Source organism: Aythya fuligula, chromosome 5, assembly GCF_009819795.1.
Source record: "Aythya fuligula isolate bAytFul2 chromosome 5, bAytFul2.pri, whole genome shotgun sequence".
NCBI classification, from domain to species: domain Eukaryota; kingdom Metazoa; phylum Chordata; class Aves; order Anseriformes; family Anatidae; genus Aythya; species Aythya fuligula.
Genome location: NC_045563.1, coordinates 55,186,085 through 55,209,975, shown reverse-complemented (window position 1 = coordinate 55,209,975; position 23,891 = coordinate 55,186,085). Strand labels below are relative to the sequence as shown.

Here is a 23,891-nt window from a genome sequence, read left to right as displayed (position 1 = left end):
TGCCCCATCCTCATCATACACACTAAGCTCTTTCACAAAAGTGCTTACTCCTGTGGCTGTCTTTGTGCCCAGGAATGAGTCAGGTCCCTGGAAACAAGGGATGCATGAGTAAATCACTGGTGAGCGGTGGTGTATCCAGGAGAAGGGGGGCTGCTCTTTGCACAGGGAGGTGTGGGGTTACGCTGGATGGATGTCTGAAGCAGAGTTTACCCTTGCACTGGAAGTGAAGCAAATGCTCCAAATGCTTTCTTTGCATTTAATTTCTTCCAGCTGCAAAAGTAGAAGGAAGCCCACTTTTCCCTCCCCCTCAGAATCAACCTCTTGGATGCCCCATTTCAGTTCCTGTCTTAACTGCTAATAAAATTGGCTCCGCTCTCCTAGGCAAGGGAGACTTGCTGACAGACTAGTACTTACATTTAAAGGCTTATACACATCTGAGTATTAACAAGTGTCCATGTTTCTTTACGTGGTCTGGCTTCAAGCCTGTTTCTTGACTCAGTTTTTCTGTCTTCTCCAGTTGCTGAGCCATTACACCTCCATTTATTCACCCTCCCCTATTTGAAAATAAGGTTGTTAATAGGGACTTCATAGTTCCTTGCTAAAATCAGTTCCCTGTAAAGTTCAGCAGATAACTTTAGCACTTGGAATTTACAGAAAAAGTAAAAAGCAGGTTTCTTCCTGTGCTGATTTCCTCCATGTGTGTCACCTCCTTGAACTCCAGTCAGAGTAGTGACCCCATTAACCGTATTATTTTACCAGGGAGAGCATGCTCATTTGATGAAGAAGCTGAATGTTGTTCATTGATACATGGCAGCTTGGCACATTATGGCATCCTCTAATTAAAACATGAGTCATCATGACAGGCTCGTTGTAGCCACAGAATAATTTGCTATTTTGACGAGTGCCCAACAACAATGTAATGAAAAAGCATTGAGCAGCTTAGTGCTGTACCATGAAACACACAGGATCTCGTTGTTCCCTCTCTCAGAGCAGGAGATTTTTCTATTTATAAATCTTTGTGAAAAATCCCTTTATGATGGTGTAACAGACTGTTCCATTAAAAATGAAAGAAAAAAAAAAAAAAAAAAAAAAAGGAGAGTGCTGGAAGGTTTGCTTTTTCCCAGGAGAACACCCCAGACACACCCCGCAGGATCATCTGTCATTGTTCCTTTAGTCTGAACCTGCACACGCCAGTGGATTGAAGTGGCAGGAAACATCATTAACAAAGGGTGCTTTGAGTTCTTGGCCAAGACACAAGGGATATTTCTTGAAATGTTCATGCAGTTTGGGATCCTGACACGCACACCTCACACTCTACAGCATCTTGGGAGGATGCTCTGGAGGCACATGAATTGCATTTCTATTTGGGAGCCAGAAGCCCATGCAAGGAAGACTGTTAGCAGATGAATTGAAGTGTGACCTGGCACCTAGGATTCGGTGTCTGCTAGTACTGCCACTTCTGAGGAAGCCAAAAAAGCTGTCATGATACAGAAGCAATGCTATGGGAAAGGGGAAAGCAGGGAATCCTTCCTGATTGTAATACACTCACTTGTAGCTTGCTTACAGCAGCACAAAGTCTAGACACCTTGCAGCATGGAAATGCTGGTACTGCTGGTGGTCACAAAAATAACAGTTGCCATTATATACATAGTGAGCTGCATTTATGTAAATCTCTTGGCCCACCTACTCCAGCTCCTTTTTTAAATCTGGATTTCACAGTGAAATTTTGAATTCTTGGCCATATTGGAAAATGGTAGCAAAATTTTCATCAGTACAGATGGACTCAGGATTTTAGCTGAAGAATAAATAATATAGGGACCACAACCAGAAAAGAGGCTCAACCTTACCATGATTGTTTGCTGTCACTCTGCTAACAGGATAATGTCAACAGAAGTGTTTATTCGAGAGAACCCAAGAGCAAGAACATCTGTTGTGATGAGACTCTAGCAAGGCAAAGAATCCAGCCTTCAGTTTTTCATACTAAAATGTTCTCTTTGGAGTACTTCTATTCCTCCTCTGGAAACGTTAAAAGAGCCACCTAGCATGCAGCCCATGCTTCTTGAACATAGGCCTCCTGTTACACTGCTGCAAGAACTATTTGAGACAAATTAGTAAAAGCCATCAGCACAAGGGACGCATGTGGCCAGGGGCAATCTGATACAGAACTTTTCCACTGTTGGTTTTCATTGCAGGAGATGGTATGGTCCAGATTCCTAGCCACATCAAGCATTTCAAATACACTCTGGCATTGAAAGAACACTGTGGCAGTGTTTAAAAGGCTCGTTTACGTAATGTCTCTTGACTAGAGAAGTAGTTCTGCTGTCCCCTACAACATTCAGGTTGAAAACACTCTGCTAAATTCCCTCTCTGTCTGGCTGTAAAATGGCAGGCCACTGGGAACACCAGCTGCTTCTTGCACTGCTGTGTTCTAGCAAGCAGTGCTCCTGCTGCAATGCCTACAGACAGTTATGGTGGGAGGCTGGAAGGAACACCTGGAACAGAGCAGGGACATTTGAAAATCACAGCAAGACAATATTGTTCTTGTTCTTGTACTTTTTCCCCCCCCCCTCTTCCTATTGTCTGTCCATGCATCACATTGAGGCTGTGTAAATGAGCTCCGGGAGAAGGAAAGCTCTAGTGAGGAACGATGCTTCAGTGTTACAGCCAGCTGAGTGACCCACAGTGGTGTTTCACTGAGGCTGCTTCAGATGTGCACCCATGTGAACAGCACCAGAAGGCAGGGTTTTGTTTATGGTGTGGGGGTAGAGTGCCCGTGTTGTGGAAAGCGAGGGCTCACAGCGCACCACTGGAGCATGGGCCATGTAGGCATTAGGGTGTAAACAGCTTAATACAGATGGCTGGAAAAAACATATACTGTGGTAGCTCTCATAGACTTCACCCATTCTTACAGTAGCATGTAAGTAGAAACAGGTCTTGTATGTATTTGCAGCTTGTTTTGTAATCATTGGACTTGTAGATCTAATTAATTCTTTAGTTTCTCTGCTCCTATAGCAAACCAGCTTTATAACTTGACTGTCCCACCTTTTGTTGTTTGGCCTTTAAACACAGTGATTTAAACCTGGCTGGCTAAAGGTGTCATTCAGAGAAGTTGATATTTCAAGTAACTCCATGGTCTTTTACAGCCATAACCTTTGGGCTACACACATTTATATCAGAGCCTGATATCAAGAGAACAATGATTGTCCTGAAAAGAGCCATCATGCAGGCAAACATTACCATTTAAGCAAGAGCACCGTGCTTTTAGTTTAATACCTTCATTACAGCCTACAACGATTCAGATTAAATTACATAATATATTAAAAAGCCACCTGAGTTTAAATCTCTCTATTTCTACTTAGGCTAGATAGATACGCAACATTTGACCACAGAATTACTGAGGTTTCTATTCATTTCTGGCAGCAACCGTTCAGTTAATGCACAGGATTGCTAAGTAATAGCTGTGGGCCTTTGGACCATCAAATGAGAAAGCTCAGTCAGGCAGCAGTTCGAACACAAACGTGTTTCTGACTAGTTAACAGCATTGCTGAGGAATTAAGGAAGAGTCATACACTTACTAAATGTTTTAGGTTGACTCATTTCTGACTGAGAAAGCATAGTCACTGGTTGCTGCAGGGGAATGTGCATATGCGCCTTCCAAAAATTGATATGGCTGCTGAATTTCACATCCTACTCAGCTCCCAGCAGATTTCTCAGTACACATGCTTATGTAAAAAAAAAAAAAAAAAAAAAACACATAAAAAACTTCCTGAGCTGCATCTGAATGATGTAAGTGTTGGGTAGGGACAAGTGATTATTTAAAACCAGAACAAGATTTAATTTAGTTCTTCCTTTTTAAGGATGCCTTTAAAGACTGCTGCAGAATTGTGACGACCCTGAGTAGGCAGAAGGACAAACAAGAAACGTTATCTGTGACTGAATGACGTTACATTACGAAGTTATTTCCAGAATATTTGAATCATTGATACAGTTACGATCATTTTTTCTCCTTTACTGCTTCCACTCTGTATAGGGAAGTAGGGAAGGAAGCGTTTTGATGCTTTACTCCTTTGTTCAGGCTGCGTTAGCCCTCTTAATCCTATCTCTTTGCCATACCAGAGGTTTGGGACCCCCACCCCCTGCCCCAGCTTCATTTAGTAGCCTCTTTAACGTGTGCTTTAGTTACATCTGGGACTTCAGCTTGCAGGAGTTGCCAGTGGTAGAGTTATGCTGACCTGAAGGTATTTTCACTGTCACATCTAAGAGATTATTTTCAGAAATGTAGTTTTTCTTTTAATTTTTGAACAATCTGAGGCATGTTAGACAAGATATTTTAAGTGTTGCAAAGGCCATGCATTTGAAACAGACATGAAATGTGCAGATTTCAAATTCTGGGATACTATTTCTTCCCAGGCTGTTTGTTTTTCTAATAATCTACTGGTGAAGGGGGTTACTTATATAGTCCTACAAGAGCAGAAATATGCAGCGTACAAAATAGACAAATGCCTGTGTTCAAAACATTTCTTCCATTTCAGTACTCTCTACCATTTTTTGCATAGCATAAATAGGGACTTATTTTTAGAAATACCCTTTAATATGTGTAGCTGACAATACTGAGCAAATTAAATGCTGCCAACCACCAAACACTGCTGTTAGTACAAGAGAAATGAAGTTAAGACTTCATAAGGGTAACTACAATTTTTGATCATAGAGACAAACAGGTATGTTACAGGATTTGTGGGTATCTGACAAATTTTCATGCCATTCTTATAAAATGTAATTGTTTCTGGATGAAATCATAGTCCCAGTTAAATGTCCTTACCCATTTGCCACAGGTTTCAGTGTGGGCAAAGAGCCCATCTCCAAGAGCAAATCTTGAATTTGCCTGAAAGCTTTTAACATTTCTATAATGCACGAATATCCCCTATGTCCCGCAGAGCAACAGCACCTCCATTGATCTTTTTATTTCTATTCACTGTTTTCTTTTCCTATCTGTCTTAATTATTCCTATTGATACCTAATTAAGTAACTTATCCCACCTCAGTAACAAACAATGGCAATAGCATAATACGTAATTACACCTTGCCTTTTTTTTTTTTTTTAGTGCATATGAAATCGTTCATTTCATGCATTTCTTTCATGTGATTATCTTAAATTATTATTTTAAAGTTCAAAAGAAAGCAACTATGTCTGGAGGGTGGTGTTGCCAGTTTTGATAATGTGGTTAACAAGTTTCAGTGTTAACTAGTGATGGCAAGTGATTCATTGTGATTTAACCCCAAGTCCAACACCAGTGCCACAATTAAAGTTTTAAAACATGTAGAATTATCTATGAACATTAAGACCAATCGCTTGAACAAATCTTGAGCTCTATTGTATTCTCCAGTATACACCCTCCAAGCTATCTAAGCACACGTGTGAACCACTCACGCTGTGCGTGAAAAATGTGTGCGTGACTGGGAGCTTGAGAGGTCACCTCATGTCCTGATACCAGAAAAATAAAAACTGTATCCAAAGAATAAAGGAAAAAGCAGCCTGGATGAAAAATGAGTGTAGGTTACCATGCTGTTTGTACCACACCTTAAGGAAGATGCAAGTATTCAATCTTGTTCACTGAATTGAGGCCTTCTAACAAAGAATTTGGGAAGCTAAAATGACTCATGAGGTAGCTATCATATATGCATGCTATCTCAGCTGATGTGCACTGCTTACAATATATGCAGAACTTAGAACACATTTCCCTTGGTATTAGTTTCTTAACAGAATGTACAGTTGGAAGATGATAACCAGATGTAGGCTTTCTTACCTTTTTTTTTTTTTTTTTTTTTTTTTTTTTTTTAAACTCAGACCACTGCAGGAAACCTGTACGCAGCATCCAAGTACCCTGCAATGAGTTGAACAAATCTTTACGAATACTTTTCTCCAGAAGGCTCTCAGGGCATTTAACTTGCTGGATTCTTGATTTAAAAACAAAACAAAACAAAAACACCCACAAGTTGACAGCATATTAAAAATAAACACAGCTTTATTTGCAAGGTTTAAATCTTATTAAATGTACATATATAAGTTAGCTGAATGCAATGTTTAAAAAATTATCCCAACATTAGTGTATCATATATCGGCAACATACTTTGACAGAAATGCCACTCTGATTACATGACGGTACAAGTTAAAACAAGTAGTACACACAGAACAGTACTGAAGTCCATATATTTTCACTCTTTCCATTGTCTCAAACTGATAGTCTTACATAAAAAAGTAAAAACATAACAAAATCTTCTAGAAATAAACAGTATAGTGTTTTGTAGTAGCACTCATTTTGCAGTCATTTGCTTAGATCATACCACACAATCTAATGTAAAAATACTAAATTTGAACTGGAAGAAAAAAATCCCTGATTGTATTACACTTGAAAGGCCAATTTTATGTTCTAGCTAACTCTAATGAAGCAATCTACTGTAGCTTTAACTACAGTAGTTCCAACACAGAAGTAGCTTTGCTTTGGTTAAAGGACACTTTTAGATACATATTTTAAACACATCAAAACCAAATATTCTAACAGTAAGAACAAGCGCATCCCAAAACTGCCCAGACCGTTTTTTCTTATTTTGTCACTTTTCAAGAACACTTCAGGAAATATGAGTACATGGACCATTATAATCCTAATCATGCTAATAATCTTTTGTCAAAATACTGCTTAATGACAAGTAAAGGCAAGTGATGACAGAAATAGGTGTTAGATTTTCTGACATTAGCTCTTAATATGACAACACATTTTCTCTTTAACAGTTTCTGTTACACCAACAAATTATGTTACGAAATGTCATTATATATTTTTAGATACATATATTTTAAATAAGTAGATACCTTTTTTTTTTTTTAACTTCTTATTGCATGATACAAAATACCCAGAACATGTTTCAATAGCATCAAATAGGAAGTGATATCAAAAAACGAATTTGAAAGAAGCGAAGAGTGGGGGCCCAAACATGAAATCAAATTCAAGGTCTTCACATGGGACTTCTGCATCTCTCTGTTGCATGTATCCCAAACTACATTGCTTCCCTGTTTTCCTCCGTCTTGCTTTTAGATAGCAAGAATCATTCACAATGCAGCTATTTTGCTGACAACTTTTCAAGTGTAGTACATGAGGACACTATTACAGGATCTGAAGAAACTCATGTTCCATATGCAGAAATAGTACATCTAATGCCAGTTGTTTCAGATCTGCTTTCAGCTTCAATCAGATCTGTACATTTTGCATAGAACTGTCATTTTGCATCTCCTATTTGAAACAATTGTTTGCATTGCTAACGGTAAAAAAAAAAAGTCTAAATTAAGCAATTTAGTTAACTGTATAGATGTAAGAAGCAGGAAAGTGCTAACATTATATAAATCCTCGTGTCACATACGTAATTATGGTGAATGATATTCTTCTTTGGCTTACACATTAAGCAGCAGAGATAGCTTATTTAAACATGCATTCCTGCAGTATATCCATTTCTTCAAATGTATATGAATATTTAAGAACATGGTCAGTTCATCATAAACATGAATTGCCAATATGTGTGATTTATCAAGCAAACTTACAGAACAAAGCTGAATAACTTACAGAAAAGTAAAGAAATGTACAACTGCTTCAACTCCTTGACTGGCAGCCAAACCATGTGATGTTTGTTCGAGGTAGGCACTTCAATGTTAGAACTTTTGCTAGTTATTAACAGTTCCACTGAAGACACTAATTTAAAACTCTTACAATATTAAGAATACTAGCCAAAATATTTCAAGACACTGCTAAAATGAAATATAGGAACCATAGGTTGTGGATCTAGTAAACAGTACATAATTTGGCTGATATCAAATACAAATATGATATATCTGATTTTTTTTTCTCGTATACTTGCAACGAAGTATAACTTTCAAAGTGCAAATATTAACATCTTTAATCTCTCTAGCTAGTGTATTTCAGCATGAGAGAACTCAACAGTCTGGTGCTAGTTTATCTAAGCAGTCTAGGTATGAACTGTTTCCTGTGAATGGCCTGCGTGGCACTAACACACAGAAGTGTGCCAAGGCAGGCATTGTTGGCTAACTCTATCGTTACATGTGCAGGTTCACAGTATCATGATGCCTGCAAGCACACTTAGGAAATGCACATTTCCACATAGTGATCATCTTCACATTTTGCCAAATGCAAATAAACAAGGCACTAAGCGTGGAGGTGTTGATATGTTTTAAATATACAGCGAAATCATCAAAATGCATAACTGCTTAAATGTATAAACCAAGGGCACATTCATATACAGATTGTAGCTACTTTGCACAAGTATTTATCTATTTATAACCTTAATAACTTTGTAGAAAAATCCCATGACAAAACAGAAAACAATTCCTTCCTGAAGATTAAAGAAAGACTCCTATGTATAAGGACAGGAACAATGTAAACAAAGTACATGGTATTCTTAAAATCTTTTGAATATGAATCCTAACCTCTGAACAGTCTTGTAGATAGATCAGTTAGTGCGGCAGTCCAGCCCCCAGTCCACTGCACTCTGAAATCATACTCTATGGCATGGATTAAGCACAGACGTATGGTTTTAAAACCACACCTTTTGTCAACATTCACAAAAATGGGAAGAACGTAAACAAAGGAGCAGTTTTGGCCAACACTTATGCCGAACATATTCTTCCAATGGCAGTTTTTGAGATGGAGAAATAAGCATTTCTCCAAATTGCATACATCTTTTAGAAAACACTTTAAATAGAGGGTTCCACAAAATCTGCATTTAAAGAGCGAACTCTTTGGCAGATGTTATCTTAATGAATATAACTATGGCGTTTTTTTTCCTTCAGTAATAGATATTAACTGAATTCTGTGCCCTAAAATAATTCCAAGTGGAATTAAGCCAGTATATCTTAAAAACAACAACAACAACAAAAAAATCCTTCTAAAAAGCATACAGAAGTTCAAAGCCAGGAACAAATGTTTTGTAAGACCAAGTTGATACAAAAAAGCCCCAAACCCCAACCCAAACCTTTTATCAGGACTTATCAGCTGTCTGATTTTAAATGATCATGTCATGAAGTCATCCTTCTCAGCATTTTCCACAGCAGGAATCTTCTATGATACATCCTTTTTGTTCAGCTGGGATACAGCCTCGAAGTTTGCATTTAACAGTACGGGAAGGGCTTGGTGGTGGTGACTGTATGATATCCTGTGAGCCCTTTTAGCATAACACTCCCTGTACTGGGAATCTAGGTTCTAGGATTACATGACTATTTGAAGTGATAGGTAAATTGAGAGCAGTGCCCAAGTCTTACAGTTAAATAGATTTACTAAACCTAGGATGCTCAGTACAACTTTTAAAGAAAAGTCTAAAATCTTTGGGCTGAAAGCAAAGGGTTGAACCTGTCCTATAGCTTTCAAGTTGATGCATACTGAGCAAATCACAGATAAAGAAGCTAAAATGAGCTAAATCCCAAACAGTTGTATTTTCAATTACATTGCTCTGGATAACTCCATTCTCCCTTCTGTAGCAATGAACTCTTTTTCTGTGGCTCGTTTATCACCTTGACACAGTCTCTCCTTCAGTTTTTCAAGCTCATACTCATGTAGGATTTTCTGTGTTAAATACTTTTCACGTTTTATTTTGGCTTTCACATCTGCAGGGACATCAGGAATCATCCATGCTACAAAGAATTTAACGATGAATACAACATGCTGCAAAAAATGATATTGTGTATATGAGATATGCACAAAGATTAAAACATTTCCTGTTACACACAAAGTTTACTTCCAAACCATTTATGAATTAGCACAGCCAACAGCAAAGTGTCAGGTTCTGAATTCCTAGCATCACTTTCTAATACCCATGTGTGCTTCTTTAGCTGTTTTTTATCCTACATAAATCACCACAAAACGCTTTTAGGATTTTCAATACGGATCAAATCCAATAGTGTCCTTATCAGCTGTTTTTACTGCTCTTACTCTGAGGTTGACTTACTGATGTCAAAAGCCCTACTTAGACTATTCATTTAGGAAGGGTACTTGGGATTACTTAAGGAAGAAACTCTTTTGTACTCTCAGCAATTCTGTTTTCTGTAACATTAGTAGCTACCTAGCAAATGTATAAAGGTATTAATTTCAGAAAGGAGTAACATAGGTAACATACCTCCATAATAATTATAAAAGCCAGTTTTGCAGCAAGAATGTGCCAAAACTGCATAGTGTGTAAATATTTCTTCTCGTGATCTGGAGGATATCGATAGTCTCTGTACCTGTTGAATAGAAAGACATGCGAAGGTGAAATGTCATTCAGTCTGAGACAGACTACAAGCTCAGTGACACTTACAGCAAAATACAGCTGTCTCTTCAGGAACCTTTTCATCTTGTTTTAAATGGTCTGCTTCCTTCTGCAGAAAAAGGTTGCCTCTCCATTTGCCTCTTACGTTTGCTTAAACATCCCCACTCGCAGCAACAGAATATAGATGAGTATGTGTGAAATTTTTATACACAGCTTTCTCTTTTTTTCAAGCAATAATCAAATAATGCAGGAATGATGAGATTTATCACACAATAATTGACAAATATTAAATAAATCCAACAGATGTTGACAGACTACATACTGAAATAACGCAGGGCTTAAAGGAAGCACTGTCTGGAATTTGTGTTTTAACACTCCTCACATGTATAAGTAGGATAAAAACTCCCACGTCTTTAAAACTGAAGCATCATAAAGCTGTAGCAACAACTTGATTTTTTTTTCCTTCACCAAATCAAATTGAAATGCTTCTCTTTTACCACAGACTTCTCTGAAATTCTTCCCCAATTCTTCCAGAAGCTTCTGATAATTCTTATGGTAAGAAGGTAGTGTTTTCTCTTTTCATTTTTATTTTTATAAATGAAAGTAGGATGGACCGCAATTCCAGAGATATTTAGTATGGCAACAATTGACTTCAAAGACCGCATCTTATTTTCAGCTTTGGAGTCTGAACTGCCCCATAATGATGCTTCCTTGGCCACTAAGGCATTGCAGCCTAAATACCTTGAAAATTCAGTTTGGTGTTGCAACCTTAGGGACATCAATCTCCTCCATCACTCAGAAAAATAATAAAAAACACCAATAGCTTAATTAACCAGAAAAAAAAAAAACAACAAAAAAAAAAAAACAAAGGCAAACCACATTAGCCATAAGAGTCTCTTAAAAATTTTTTCGTTTTAATTACGGGCATGATCTCTTACCATCTCAAACACTGCCTTTTCAATAGCTTAAATGCTATGTCTTACACTTCAGAAAGATGAGAAGACATGATTTACTTTCTAGTAAGTTAATTAGATCTGCAGTAACTTTTTTTTTCTTACTATATTCTAAATAAAGGCACAAAATATTTATCATTGTAACACCACCAACCTGCATATGACAAAATGTTCTGGGTTCGTTTTAGGCTTGTTTCTCTCAGGAAAATCAGAGATTAGAAACACTGACAAACTATTGTTTATGTATCCGGACATCGGTGAGTCGTCACTTTCAGAATAAGCGTAGTAGTAAACTAAACGAGGAATCATGTCTGATGTGAATGCAACAATAAAAGCCTGAAAAATAATTTGGACAAGAAATTAAGCAAGTTCTACACAAAAATTGTGAGCAGATTCATAAAGGCTTTTTGGTACCATCTGTGGCGTAAACCAGGATCTACTGAGCAAGGGTGACACTAACAGGCACCAAATCCCAAATATCTTTTTCTCTAGAAGAGCATTCTGACTTCAAAGTCATTCTTCCCTTTCCTCTCGTTTACTAATTTATCAACTGCTTTATGAAATGCAGGACAGATTCCCATACTTTATCAGCCCTCAACTGAATCATCTTCTGTCAGCATTTACCACACTCCTTAGTGAAAAAAGAGATGCAGGTTAGAATTCCTCCAAGAAATAGACAAACTTGAATTCAGTGAGTGAATCAGCCAAGTTATTCTATGAAAAAAAGGGAGCCATTTTCTCCAGCTGTATTGAAAGAGTTAACAATGACTTCTGGCACATTTTGCTCGGAAGCATGAGATACTTGAAATGCTACCTTGCTACTTGAGTGTTGGAGATCTTTAAGGTCCCTTCCAACCTGAGCCATTCTGAATCTATACTTCAGCAATAGCTGCAGGTGGTTTTGTTGCCTAAGACATCTGCAGATCTGATACAGCTGAATACACTACATTATAAAGAAGCAACTCTTTTGCCCAGCGGTCTGCTTCACATTACATTCAAGATGAAATACTGAAATACCATTTTATTTCCAATGTATAAGAAGTACCCTAAACCACCACCCCTATAGTGGCATCCAAGAACAGCTGAACTAGCAGCATTCCCACAGAACAGGCCTTACAATGATGAGAGAGAAATGTCATCTGGTAAACAGACCCAATCCACCTCTCTTGTCCCTCATAGTCCCCTCTGGATGATCAGTGTGCTTCATCGGACTAAGATTCAAACTAGGTTATACCATTACAAAATGCTGAAAAAAAATTCATGCGAATGAAAGATTATGGTCCAATGAAACATGGACGCACGTCATCAACACACAAACCAAACCACCCACGCAGTTGTATCCTATCTCCATAGGGTAGCATGTGATAAAATGAATACTGCTGATGAAGGAGAAAAAGTATTAAGCGATTTTTAAATCTGCCATAAAAAAAGTCAAAGCTGACTTAGTGCAGTTAGCTTACTTACATTAGTGACAACAGACAAGATGGCCATTCCATTCAGGATTTCTTGCCAAACTCCTATGCTATGTGCTTTTGCAGCCACAGGTCTTCTGTACTGAGTGGTTAATTTCCAGGAGTCTACTCGAATCTCCAAGATATTATTCATCAGAGCAAGAAGCGGAGCCAGAGGAAAGGATGCCACAAAGAGCGTAATGAATCCAAACTGAATGACTGCAAGGCAGAAAAGACAATCACTAACACCTGCCCCTAGTAGAGCACCTTTGGGATGATACCGAAACATTCAACTTGGCCCTTACAGACAAATGGCCAACTTCTGTCAGGCTGCACAACAAGTTTCCTCTAGCCCTGCCCAAAGGGAAGTGACAAACTGCCCCAGTCCCAGGCCTGGTCTCTTAAGGCTGCAGCACCAAAAGGGAAGGGAGATTCGGGTCCTGAAAAATGGTGCTGCCAGCAGTGCTGGATACTCATGCTTTCATGGTGCTGCAGTTCTATTCTCATGAATGGCAACTAGCTGTAGGGGAAGGGGAACATACTCACACATCAAATTTCTGAATCATGAGAGGAGTTAAAAATTTTTTTTTTTCTTTTCCTGCAGTTTGTGCAGATTAAGTAAAAGCCTAAAGGGTTTCCCATCAGTTAGACTTCTAAATAAGAATAAGGAAATACTTCTATTTTTATCACAACCTTACCTCCACCTATTGTTAATGCTTTCGACAAAATATTAATGCCAATTTTCCACTGGAGAGTCTTAACTTGGTTTAAGAATTGTAAATAAAATACATAAATGATCACTTTAGTCGTTACCAAAATGAAAGAAATCAATTAACAGGCATGACTAATGAAATTGATTGTTCTTTGAGTATGAATTTCATGAGATCACAGCCCTTCATGAAACATCACCATGTGTACAAAATGACAATAATATAGCTTCACTAGTATTGTAGTCAATCTAGAATACTTAAAATTACAAGGGACCCCTTTTGAACCAATTTTGTCCTTCTAATAGACAAGTATGTATGTATGCGTGTGTGTGTATATATATATATTTATATATATATAAAAATATATATATATAAAATGTATCCTTTAGATTTAGTTTTCTGAATTCCTTTTTCTAATTTCTCAGGGTTTGTAAACTAATTTCATATGCTGATCCTGTTTGCATTACCCCTGAAAAAAGCTTTCTGTTACTTGCGCTCCCTCTGCTGGCCTACTGGACAGTATCACAGCATAGCGCAACTAAAACTAAATGGATTCTCTCTGATCTGGTTGATAGATCTCACATCCGCAGCATTAGACCCCACAGCATATTTGGCATTCATCCCATGCTTTGAATTTCCACTGACATCAGCTGATAATGTGCTTGGGAACAAGAACGGGATACAGACTGAGACAGCTGGCTGTACTAAGAATAATGTTCACCATTTGAATGAGTGAAACAGTGTTCACAGTGTTTCTATGAAATTCTATCTGCATTTGAAGATAGAGAGACAGCCTTTTTTTTTCCTTCTCCAAATTAGGCTGGCCTATTTTATCGTTTCCAGCTAGTAATCCCTTACTGTTTACCATATGAAAATGGTGCCATCAACCTTCAACAACTTTTCTTCTAAGTGTCAATACAAAGTGCCTTGTCCTCATTCCAAATGTGTATTTTTACACTTACCCATTTCTAGATATTCATAGAATAGGCCCAAGGCTCCAAATGTCTGCAGATCGTGGTCCTGCTCCCAGCGACTATACAAATTTTCTGGATTATTTCTGGCTTTCCGTCGTCCCCACCAGTTACAAATCCAACTGCACATGCAGAATAAGTTAATAATGAGACAAGTAGATCAAGGATCCCTTTTTTTAAGCAAACTCCTTGTTGCAATACATTTTTACAAACATAGCTTTCAAAAAAGAGGCAAAAGCCTTTATAAAACAGTCTACTTCCTATGCAGTTAATTTGCATAGACTATTTTTCATAAATTTGTCATATGGAAATGCTCACTAGCCAACGCTAGTTTCCAATAATTTCCTCTGTCCACAACACAGGTATCTCAGTGTACTCAGTGTAAGAGAACTTACGGTACAATGGCCTCTTGGATATTTCCCCAGATCTGCTTGCCAGCCATGACTATGGTGAGCTGTGTCGTCAATTCAATCAAGCAGCCTGCAGGATCACACTGATAGAGACAGATTGGAGGATTAATGGACATGAATAACTGACATTAGCCAGATAAAATACATCTTACTGCTCTATAAGTGAACGAAAGGAGAGAAGTTCTTAAAGATTATTAAGACAATGCTTAATTTTCACCTGGACTGCCGGTTAAAATAACCTTTTCACCAAGGCTGTTAGAGAAGGACATTAAATGCTCAACATGCTTGATAAAGTGCATGCTAAAATGTCATGATCAAGAACTCCTACCTCTTCATTTCGCCAGCGATTGAACATGTATGTGTATGCACCTGGGTAACCAACAAACTTCCCTTTGAAGAATGCCACATAGAAGCAGGATGAATAGTAGTTGACAAACTGGAACAGGAACATTTTCATAGTGAGCCTGTTTTCATACTCCATATGAGTTCTGGGAATCTCTGTGAAACCAGAAAACAGTAACTTTGTTTTCCTTTATGCCCTTAAAAGGGTAAAGTTTCATAAATACTTATCACCCACAGTGCCTTTACATCCCAGAAGAAACGTAAAACAAAAACAGCCCTCCAAACGTAGTTCAGCAGATGAAGCATCTGTCCTCAGACACCCTACCCTTAATGACAATGCAATGTTCTGAGTGGGCAGGCAGGCGGAATTCCTTCTTGAAATGTTTATTGGCTTCTTGATACTATCTGCTATCACTTGTGCCTGTTTCTGAGATGAACTATTTGGGGATGCTGCATCTCAAACATCAACTAGCAGGGGCTCCTAGAGTATGATAATTCTAATGTTGGCAATGCACAAGATAAGGAATATTTTTGCATTGTGGCAGAAGAGTATGTTACAGTACTGCTTCTTCAATGTGTAGTATGTATGCAACTTAAATTGACATCAGGCCTCCAAATTATGAAGCTCATAGTGGGGGTGAGGATACAGGCTGCCCAGGAAAACAGTAGAGTCCCTTTCCTTAGAGGTATTTAAGAGATGTGTGGAGGTGGCAATAAGCGAGGATGTGGTTTAGTTGATGGGACTCAGTAGGTCAGGCTGATGGTTGGACTTTGTGTTCTTGAACGTCTTTTCAAACCTAAATGATTCTGCCATCTTGGCAGCAGTTAACATCATTAAGACTTGGCTTGAAATTTGGCTGCTTCCATAATCACATTTTCCATTTTCCATTTATCTTTTTAAGGTATCAGAGAGCCCTAAATACAGTATTTATAAAATGGTAACATGCAACCAGTTTAAGCTGGAAGAAAGGGGAAGAAAATAAACCACAAAAATTGAAATTCCTATGAATTGGTCAGGATCTGGCAGACACGTTGACCTCACCTGCCATATGGTACAGTTATTTCACATCTGAGTAATGTTTTCAAGTTTGGCATAAGTTTGCATGACTGAAGAACAGGCAGTATTTACTAGGATCCTAAAAGCAGGGCACTGTAGAGGATGCAGTAGTCAGAAAGGTAAGGAGGTCTTCCTAGGATGCAGCTCATGAAGATGTTTTCCTTGTCAGTGGGTTGTTCAAATGCTTACATCAGATACTCAATGTCCGGAACAGAAGAGATAGGTTGTACATGTTTGTCCAGAAGCATTATCTGGCCTAGTCTTTTTTTCAAGAATTTACGAGTTAAGGGAGCTAGAACAGACATTCCTGACGGAGGTAGTCAACATTTCATATTCCTATCCTCTGCCACTTCTCTAAACCTTAACTGCAGGCTCCTAAAGCTGCCGTAGGAGGGCAGCAGTTCCACAGAAGTAAATAAATGACTTTCCCTCTGCATCGGCTAACTGCTGACAGGGCTGACAGTAGGGAAATCAATCCTCCACGCTTCGAAGCAGGAAAACAACATAACAGCCTTCATGCTCATAAATCGTGCCTTTCAAGAAAAAAAAAAAAAAAAAAAACACTACTAAAAATTTGTTATTTTTGCTAGGGGCAATTTTACTTATTACTTGTTCTGTTTTTCCTTGGTCTAATTAGGCCAAGTGAGGTAAGCAATACACATCTGAAATGAGATAGGCCAGAATTAATCAAAATGAAGCCAATATAACATCCCAGTAAGTTTCTGCAACACACACTTTCCAATTCTTAATTCCACTTGTAAAATGTCATTAGAAGAGATCACCCAACTGTTTTTATGACAGCGGTACATACCGCAAATATCCAATAATTTTCAGCTCCCTACATGCCCCATTCCTGCTGAATATTCTGTGAGCATGGCTTCTTCTTGTGAAGCACCTAAAAGGCCTTGGATGTATAAATCGTTCAGGGCAAACAAAAAAATACATAGTGAAGTCCCTAGGGAAGGACATATCCACCAAGCAAGCAGCAGTCGAACAAAACCTGCCACAAAACTAAGAGATCTTTCTGCATCTGCCTTCCAGTAGGCTTCTCCAGCTCTGGAGCAAGTCTTCTGAAAATAATGTTGCCAATGGCTGTATCCACAATGACACATCCTCGGCCCAACTGCTTCTCAACCTACTTCATCTCTGCCATGAATCTAATTCCAAATTGTAAACCCATACCTAAGAGGTGTATTAAAAAAAAGAAAAAAAGTGAAATATCTACACTGCCCTATCCCCCATTCTTCTACTCTCCTTTCTTCCCCCAAAGTAACAAACATGATTATTTCATCTTTTGTCTAGAAACAATGTCTGTTGAAAAGCTGCAATCTCTTCTTAAGAATACATCCTCAGGATTTCTCATTGAAATACTGGGAAGTCAGGACATTTTTAACTCTGTTTGGTGACTCTAATGTAATGCACAATGAATTTTTAATTATATTCTGAACTGTGATCACCTCTGCCTGACTAGTTTTAATATATGCAAACATTGTAATACGATAAAGAAGTTTATGGTAACTATTCAAATGCAAGGAAAATGTTTAGCATGGCCATGGATACAACTGAGTCATTGTTGCTAACCACAAATTCATGTCCAAAATTACTGAGAACCCGTAGACAGTTGGACACGATGGTCTTTGCAGGTCCCTTCCAACCAAAGCAATTCTCTTCTAGATAGCTCCAACGTCTAGCCACTCCTTCAGAGTTCTGTCTTCATTTACACTGCTTACCCATATCAGTAATCCAGATAGCTATTCTCTCATATATGAAATTCAGTATCATGATGATGACAAAGTTCAGGCAAGAGGCTGTGACCGAAGTTGCCAGCTGAGGGGTCAGTAATCCACTGATGGGCTGCAGAGTTTGAGCGTTTTCCATGAGGCTGGCAAAGGCAGCATACACTGCAAGACGATACACAATCACAGCTATCATGCTAGCTATGATCAGAGACACCTAAGGAAAGGACAGAGATGTCAGACACACACCTCAGCACAGCTATAACTCATGCACCTTTTGAATTAAGTCCATCAACATGCTTTATACTCTAGATTTTATTCTTAAGGGTATGAGTTTAGCAGCACTGGAAAGCAAAATACATCACAGGTAAAACACTTGGTTATATTACACACATTAAGGCCACGATAATTCTTTTGTTAACAGAAGTAAAGCAGACATTCAAAAAAATTGTGCAGAAGGATACAAACTCAAAAATGGAGATGGAACAGACAGGTTAGATTGTATTGTCCACCCTGAAATTCACTCTACAGTTATTTCTATAAAGAAATATGTTGTAACTTCATTGTAGTGAATAATATATTTTTTTCACCTTTACTGCACATTTTTTCCACTGTTGCTTGGTAATGGCATATAAGCCAGAGAACAAGTAAGCCCTATGATAAAACATCACATCAATTTACTAGTTAATGACAGATTTTCAAGGTTTCTTATCTTTGTCCACTGAAGTGAACTGCATTTTGCATGACCATGGGAAATCAGCAGGACAATAATCCAAGGGAAGCTAACACATTAGTGCACGTGTTAATGCCATAATTAGTGATGATCAGTAACTGTGGTAAGTGTTAATGGGATAATTTAAAGAAGATGCTCACCCAGAACAACACTGTAGTTCCTGAGATGCAGAACCGCACAGCCTGGCTAGTTAGAGGCAAGTAAGGCTCCATCTCCTGAAACAGTCAAGCAAGCACAGCATAGTTCACAAATCCATAAACTTATTCCAACATCAAGCAGCACACAGAGCTCTCAATAGCTGTGGGAAAGTGACCACATCCAAGGAAAACCACTCACAACCCCTCTCTCTACAAAGGCAGGTATGACATCATTTTGAATGTGCTGAACAAAAAAAATTCCAAAAAGATCAGGACGAAAGTGGCTGTAACAATGCTAGAAGTCAAGACAGTACCTGGAAAGAATGGTTAAACCTTTGCAAAAATCAGTCAGTAGCTGAAGGAAGAAGACCAACTGCTTCATTGCATGAAGAGGGCAGAACTGTAATGCTAGGTCAGCTACCATACAGCACTGAGTTCAAAACTGGACTGGTTTTTAACAAATCATTTGTGTCAGGGTTTCTTAATGATCATTTAAGTGGATGTACCATGCTTTTCCACACAGCCAGAAAGCATTTTCTTCCACTCCTTCAATATACTTATTTTTGTATTGAAGAAATGGCTGCATTCATTAATTGCCAATCGTTGCTGCAGCATCAGGCAGCTAGGTCTTACCCAAAAGAGTATTCCCACATAGCACAAGAACAGTTTGCCATGTTCGTGAAAAGTTTTCTCTTTCGCAACCAATTCTAATTCCTAAAATACCAGATCACATGTTAAGAAATGATTATTTCAAAATCCATGCCAATAGAAAAAAATTAGCGGCAAGTAATCTGAATTTGATAAATCTTTGGGCCAGGGTACTGTAGCATACTTTTCCTCTTCCTCTTGGAGGAAGGAACTTGGATTGCTACAGGCCAGCACAATATCAATCGTTCTACTGTTGCTTTTTGATGGCAATATTCTTTAGCTAATTATCAGGTTGATACAGATGTGACTGTTACAGGTGTAATTTGCTGTACTCTCATGAGAAAGTAAAATATACTGCCTGTATCTGCCTAGAGTATACTTATTAAGCACATTTATCAATAAATACTTTAGCCTCTGATTATTACATATAATTTTTTTTTTTATTATGGCAAAAGTTTGAGGCTATATCAATAGAACCACAAAAACAGCTGAAGAGAAGTTATGAACATAGCTATCAGGTGACTTTAAATAGGCTCATAATGTCTTATACCTATTATGCATTAATAAATATTTATGTTCTATACTAGGGAACAAATATCTTGCATTCTAGGCTACTTGAACAGTTTTCTGCTTTGGAACACAATACAGGCAATAATATGCAATGACTGAGGAATTTTGAATGGAATGTTATTTATTTAAATAGAGATTCAACTGTAATCAGCAAAGGCAGATTTTAGTTATGATCTAGTTAAATAGTTCAGGATGGCATCATCACTGTAAGGATGATACCAATACAATTTTAATAGCAAACGAGATATTAATTCCATCCTGAAGATGGCAAATTTCTATTTCTGTGCACCTTGAACCTTGAATCATGGCCAGGAGTAATTTAGAAATAGTTTTCTGGTAGAAGCAAAGCTAGCCTTGGAACGCAAGAAACTCAGTGACCTGTATCCATATCATCTTACCCAGTCTGCAGAATTAATTTTTTTTCAATTACTGTTCAGTATTACCTATTATCTAATGAAACGGAATTATGCTAAGGTGTGGCTAAGCTGTATGATCTGCTGTAACTGGGCACTGATAAAAGATCATTGCTAAACCCTGCTGCACAAAAGCTTCTGAAAATCTACCAAGGTAATAAATGTGTATGTCATAAAATAGAGGATTATGCAGTCACTGAATTTTTATGGCAGCTGTTAATGCATAGTTATAAAGAACAGAACAGTGCACTATCTCAGTCTTAGATAAGAAAAATATATCAAGGTCCAATTTCTATTTCTTTCCTAAATCAATTCCAAATAAGCCATCTGCAAGATCTGCATGAATTTATAGAGAAAATGGTTTCTTCCCTCAAGACAGTTACACAAATGCACCTAACCCATGCCATCTTGGGCTGCCATCGGCTGCGGCCAATTCACCTCATCAGATTACAGGTTTTGGACCCTGCCACATGTAACCACTGCTCACGAGACAGTCTATCACTTCCTTGTCCTCACACAACCGCTGCAGTACGTTATCTCAGAGCACGAGGGCCCTGAACTGCCTCTGTGATTCCCTCTGCTCTTTCCTTCCACTGCAGCTGAACCACTGTGGTTCAGTTGGTTTTTGTTACTGTGCAGTTACGTAAGAAAGTGGAGGTTTTCAACCTAAGCATACACAGGGAGGCAAACTAACAAGTAGTATCTGCAAACTAGCAGGTAGTTATCTGTTTGCAATTAGTTGAACTAGCTCATCAAAAATTAGGGTTTGCCTGAAGGAATTTTCCTGAGTTTGCAGAAAACAACACCTTGGCAGAGATGCGCTCAAAATCATAGTGCTTCTCCTCTAAGATCTGCGTGACTACAGCATACGAGTTGCTAGTATAAGAACACCAGCATTAATACTGTATGTGCAGAAGGAGAAGGAGAGACAGGAAAAAAAACTTGTATATGCTAATTTTACTTCTCGTATCTCCTAATAATTAAGTAGACAGCCTTGAAAGACAGGCCTACTGCTTATAGAACAATGCTCTGGCTAAGATTCTGTTTCTTTTCTGAAGACTGGGTCACCTTATTATACTCACGACTAGTGAAAGCAAATTATTTATAGACAGCTCAAGGAAAAGCAAGGTTGATTTCAAAATACTTCAAATTAAGGTGGTAGATGTTGTATTGGAATGCAACCAATCCCTAAATTTGTCAAATATCTCCTTACCTAAATTAAATGTAAATTAAGAAGAGTTCAATAATGCGGTTAATTGTATCTCTATTAGATTTCAGACAAAAGTCTTCAGCAACTTTCATTTCTCTAGTGTTTGCCAAATAACGTGTTTGTGTGCCAAAAGAAAAAAAACACAACTAGCCACGCTTGCAAATCTTTAGATTAATAAGACTGCTCTTGCAAAGGAGTGAGAAAGGATGCTTTTAAATGTGTGAAGATTTCAGCCTGATATCTTGAAGTGTGAAGAACACCATACAGATGGTGAAAGATGTAAACTCCACCTCTGTATTCCCGATTTAATATATCTATTTCCTGTGGAAATTAAAATCATTAGAGAATAATTAATGAAGATTATAAACACACCCCAGAAGCAAAAAAAAAAAAGTTCTAATTTACTCTCTGTCAAAAACCTAGACAACAAAGACATCTGCAGGAAGACAACCACGGTCTAACGGGACGTGCCTGTCACATGCAAGAGGCTGATGTACTGAGAACCCGCAGTTACTGGTAACCTCAGACAGGAAAGCAGTGCAGCTACACTACGATGGTGCTGTGCCCTGAAACACAGGGCTGTCAGCTGCAGGACTCACTGACGATAACAAGGCTATGCTGCTTTCAGCAAAGCTCAGTAGTCACCAAGCAAATGCCTTCAGTGAGAAAACAGTGTGTTACCAAATGCTGCTTTGGTATTCAGTGCGTTCAGTGAGGCTGTAGAGGGTGTAGCTGGGATCATGTTCTACAAATGTATGCCATGCTGATTGCCATGACAAATGTTGTGTGGAGATCTAGTAGCTGAGGGCCTGCCCTACTCCAGTAAGGAAGTAGGGCTGCTTACATATCACACAAATTTTTACCTAGCAATTAGATACAGAACTCAAGCACTATCAAAATTATCTTTCGGTACATAACTGAATTTGCATTCATGTCCACTCAGGCAATGTACACTACCAGTAAGCTACATTACCTGAGTCACAGGATTCTTCTTCTTTTGGGTGCATTTTGCCTCGTACTCTGGCCTCAGCTGGAGTTGTTGCTGTTCCTCTTCAAAATCAACCAAATCCCACTCATATTTCAGTCTAGCTTGCCGCCTCTTCCAAAACTCCAAGAAAAGAGTAACTGCAATTTGGAAGTGTTAAAGTATAGTTTTAATAGAAAAGCAAACAATTTTATGAACCAAGTTAAACCTGGTTCTACATTGACTCCTATTCTGCAGTCTATTATTTACTCTCACGATGTGACCCATCTATTTTTAATGACTATTGCATTTCAAAGCTAAGACCATAACACAGATTAATTATGTTGATTAATTTAATTCCAGAAATGGATGAAAAGGAAGGTGCCAAGACAGAAAAAGGCTATTTCCATGGTTATGACAACCATGTTCAAGTAGTTTTAATTCTCATATGCAAATAGCAATACACAACTAACAGAGGAACTGTGATAATTCAACTAACTGCTTGCACATAGATGTATAACACATGAACAATTACTACAAATCAGCAGAATTGTTTTCAAGCTGTACATTTGAAGGATTTGTTTTGCTTTTTGATGATTGTTTGATATTGTGATCATTATAGAGACAGGGAATGTCTTATGCTTTTCATGGTCAAGAATTAGTTTAGCTTAAGTTTGTTTTTAAATATCAGAGAGAACTGATTTCGTATATAAACAACTACAAAATTTATACTATTATATGATGCTCAAAAGGCCTTTTATAAACTACTTCAAAATATAAACCTTTGGTAATCTGACGGCTCTTATTTGAGCTGGAGAGACTTTATGGTTCATACAATCACAGGAAACCTTATCTTGTGCAATTCTAAAGTCTTTTGATGGTACTTCCTGAATGAGTAATCCATGCTTAAAACCAAGAAAAGCTGAGGAAAACAGCCATACAAAATCAGCTTATTCAAAATTGTTTTGAGATATCTTTGAAAAAGGTTTGTAGTTCCATCCTTTGATAACACATACAAGAACTGACCTTCCATTCGCACAAGTGTCTGTGTGCATTACTGAAAGCACTGTATCCCAACTGAACATTTAAGTATATTTCATATTCATCTATTTGTGTGTGTATGTGCATATATACACACACACATATATGTATTTGTCTTTTTTTTTTTTTTTTCCACTTTTGCATGGGAGGCAGAATGTTAAAACGAAGCCATTCACCCTCTCTTCTTCACACCTCCAGTGTACCCAAGCAGTTTGGCCAAGACCTATTTATTACTTAACTTAAA

General features: G+C 38.0%; 1 protein-coding gene across 4 annotated transcripts in view; it reads right to left on the bottom strand.

Annotated features, from left to right (window-relative positions):
* Window positions 1-9,366: 9,366 nt before the first annotated feature.
* The window catches only part of ANO5 (anoctamin 5), a 51,178-nt gene continuing 36,653 nt past the window's right edge, over window positions 9,367-23,891 (bottom strand). For all 4 annotated transcript variants that reach the window (XM_032187736.1, XM_032187740.1, XM_032187738.1 and 1 more), the window contains 10 exons: window positions 22,616-22,767; window positions 18,805-18,879; window positions 17,926-18,148; window positions 15,125-15,294; window positions 14,782-14,879; window positions 14,378-14,508; window positions 12,719-12,924; window positions 11,409-11,590; window positions 10,170-10,275; window positions 9,367-9,718 (listed from right to left, as the gene is read on the bottom strand). In XM_032187736.1, coding sequence (XP_032043627.1) covers window positions 9,497-9,718; window positions 10,170-10,275; window positions 11,409-11,590; window positions 12,719-12,924; window positions 14,378-14,508; window positions 14,782-14,879; window positions 15,125-15,294; window positions 17,926-18,148; window positions 18,805-18,879; window positions 22,616-22,767 — 1,565 coding nt within the window. In that variant the 3' untranslated portion in view covers window positions 9,367-9,496. The remainder of the gene's footprint in view (window positions 9,719-10,169; window positions 10,276-11,408; window positions 11,591-12,718; window positions 12,925-14,377; window positions 14,509-14,781; window positions 14,880-15,124; window positions 15,295-17,925; window positions 18,149-18,804; window positions 18,880-22,615; window positions 22,768-23,891) is intronic.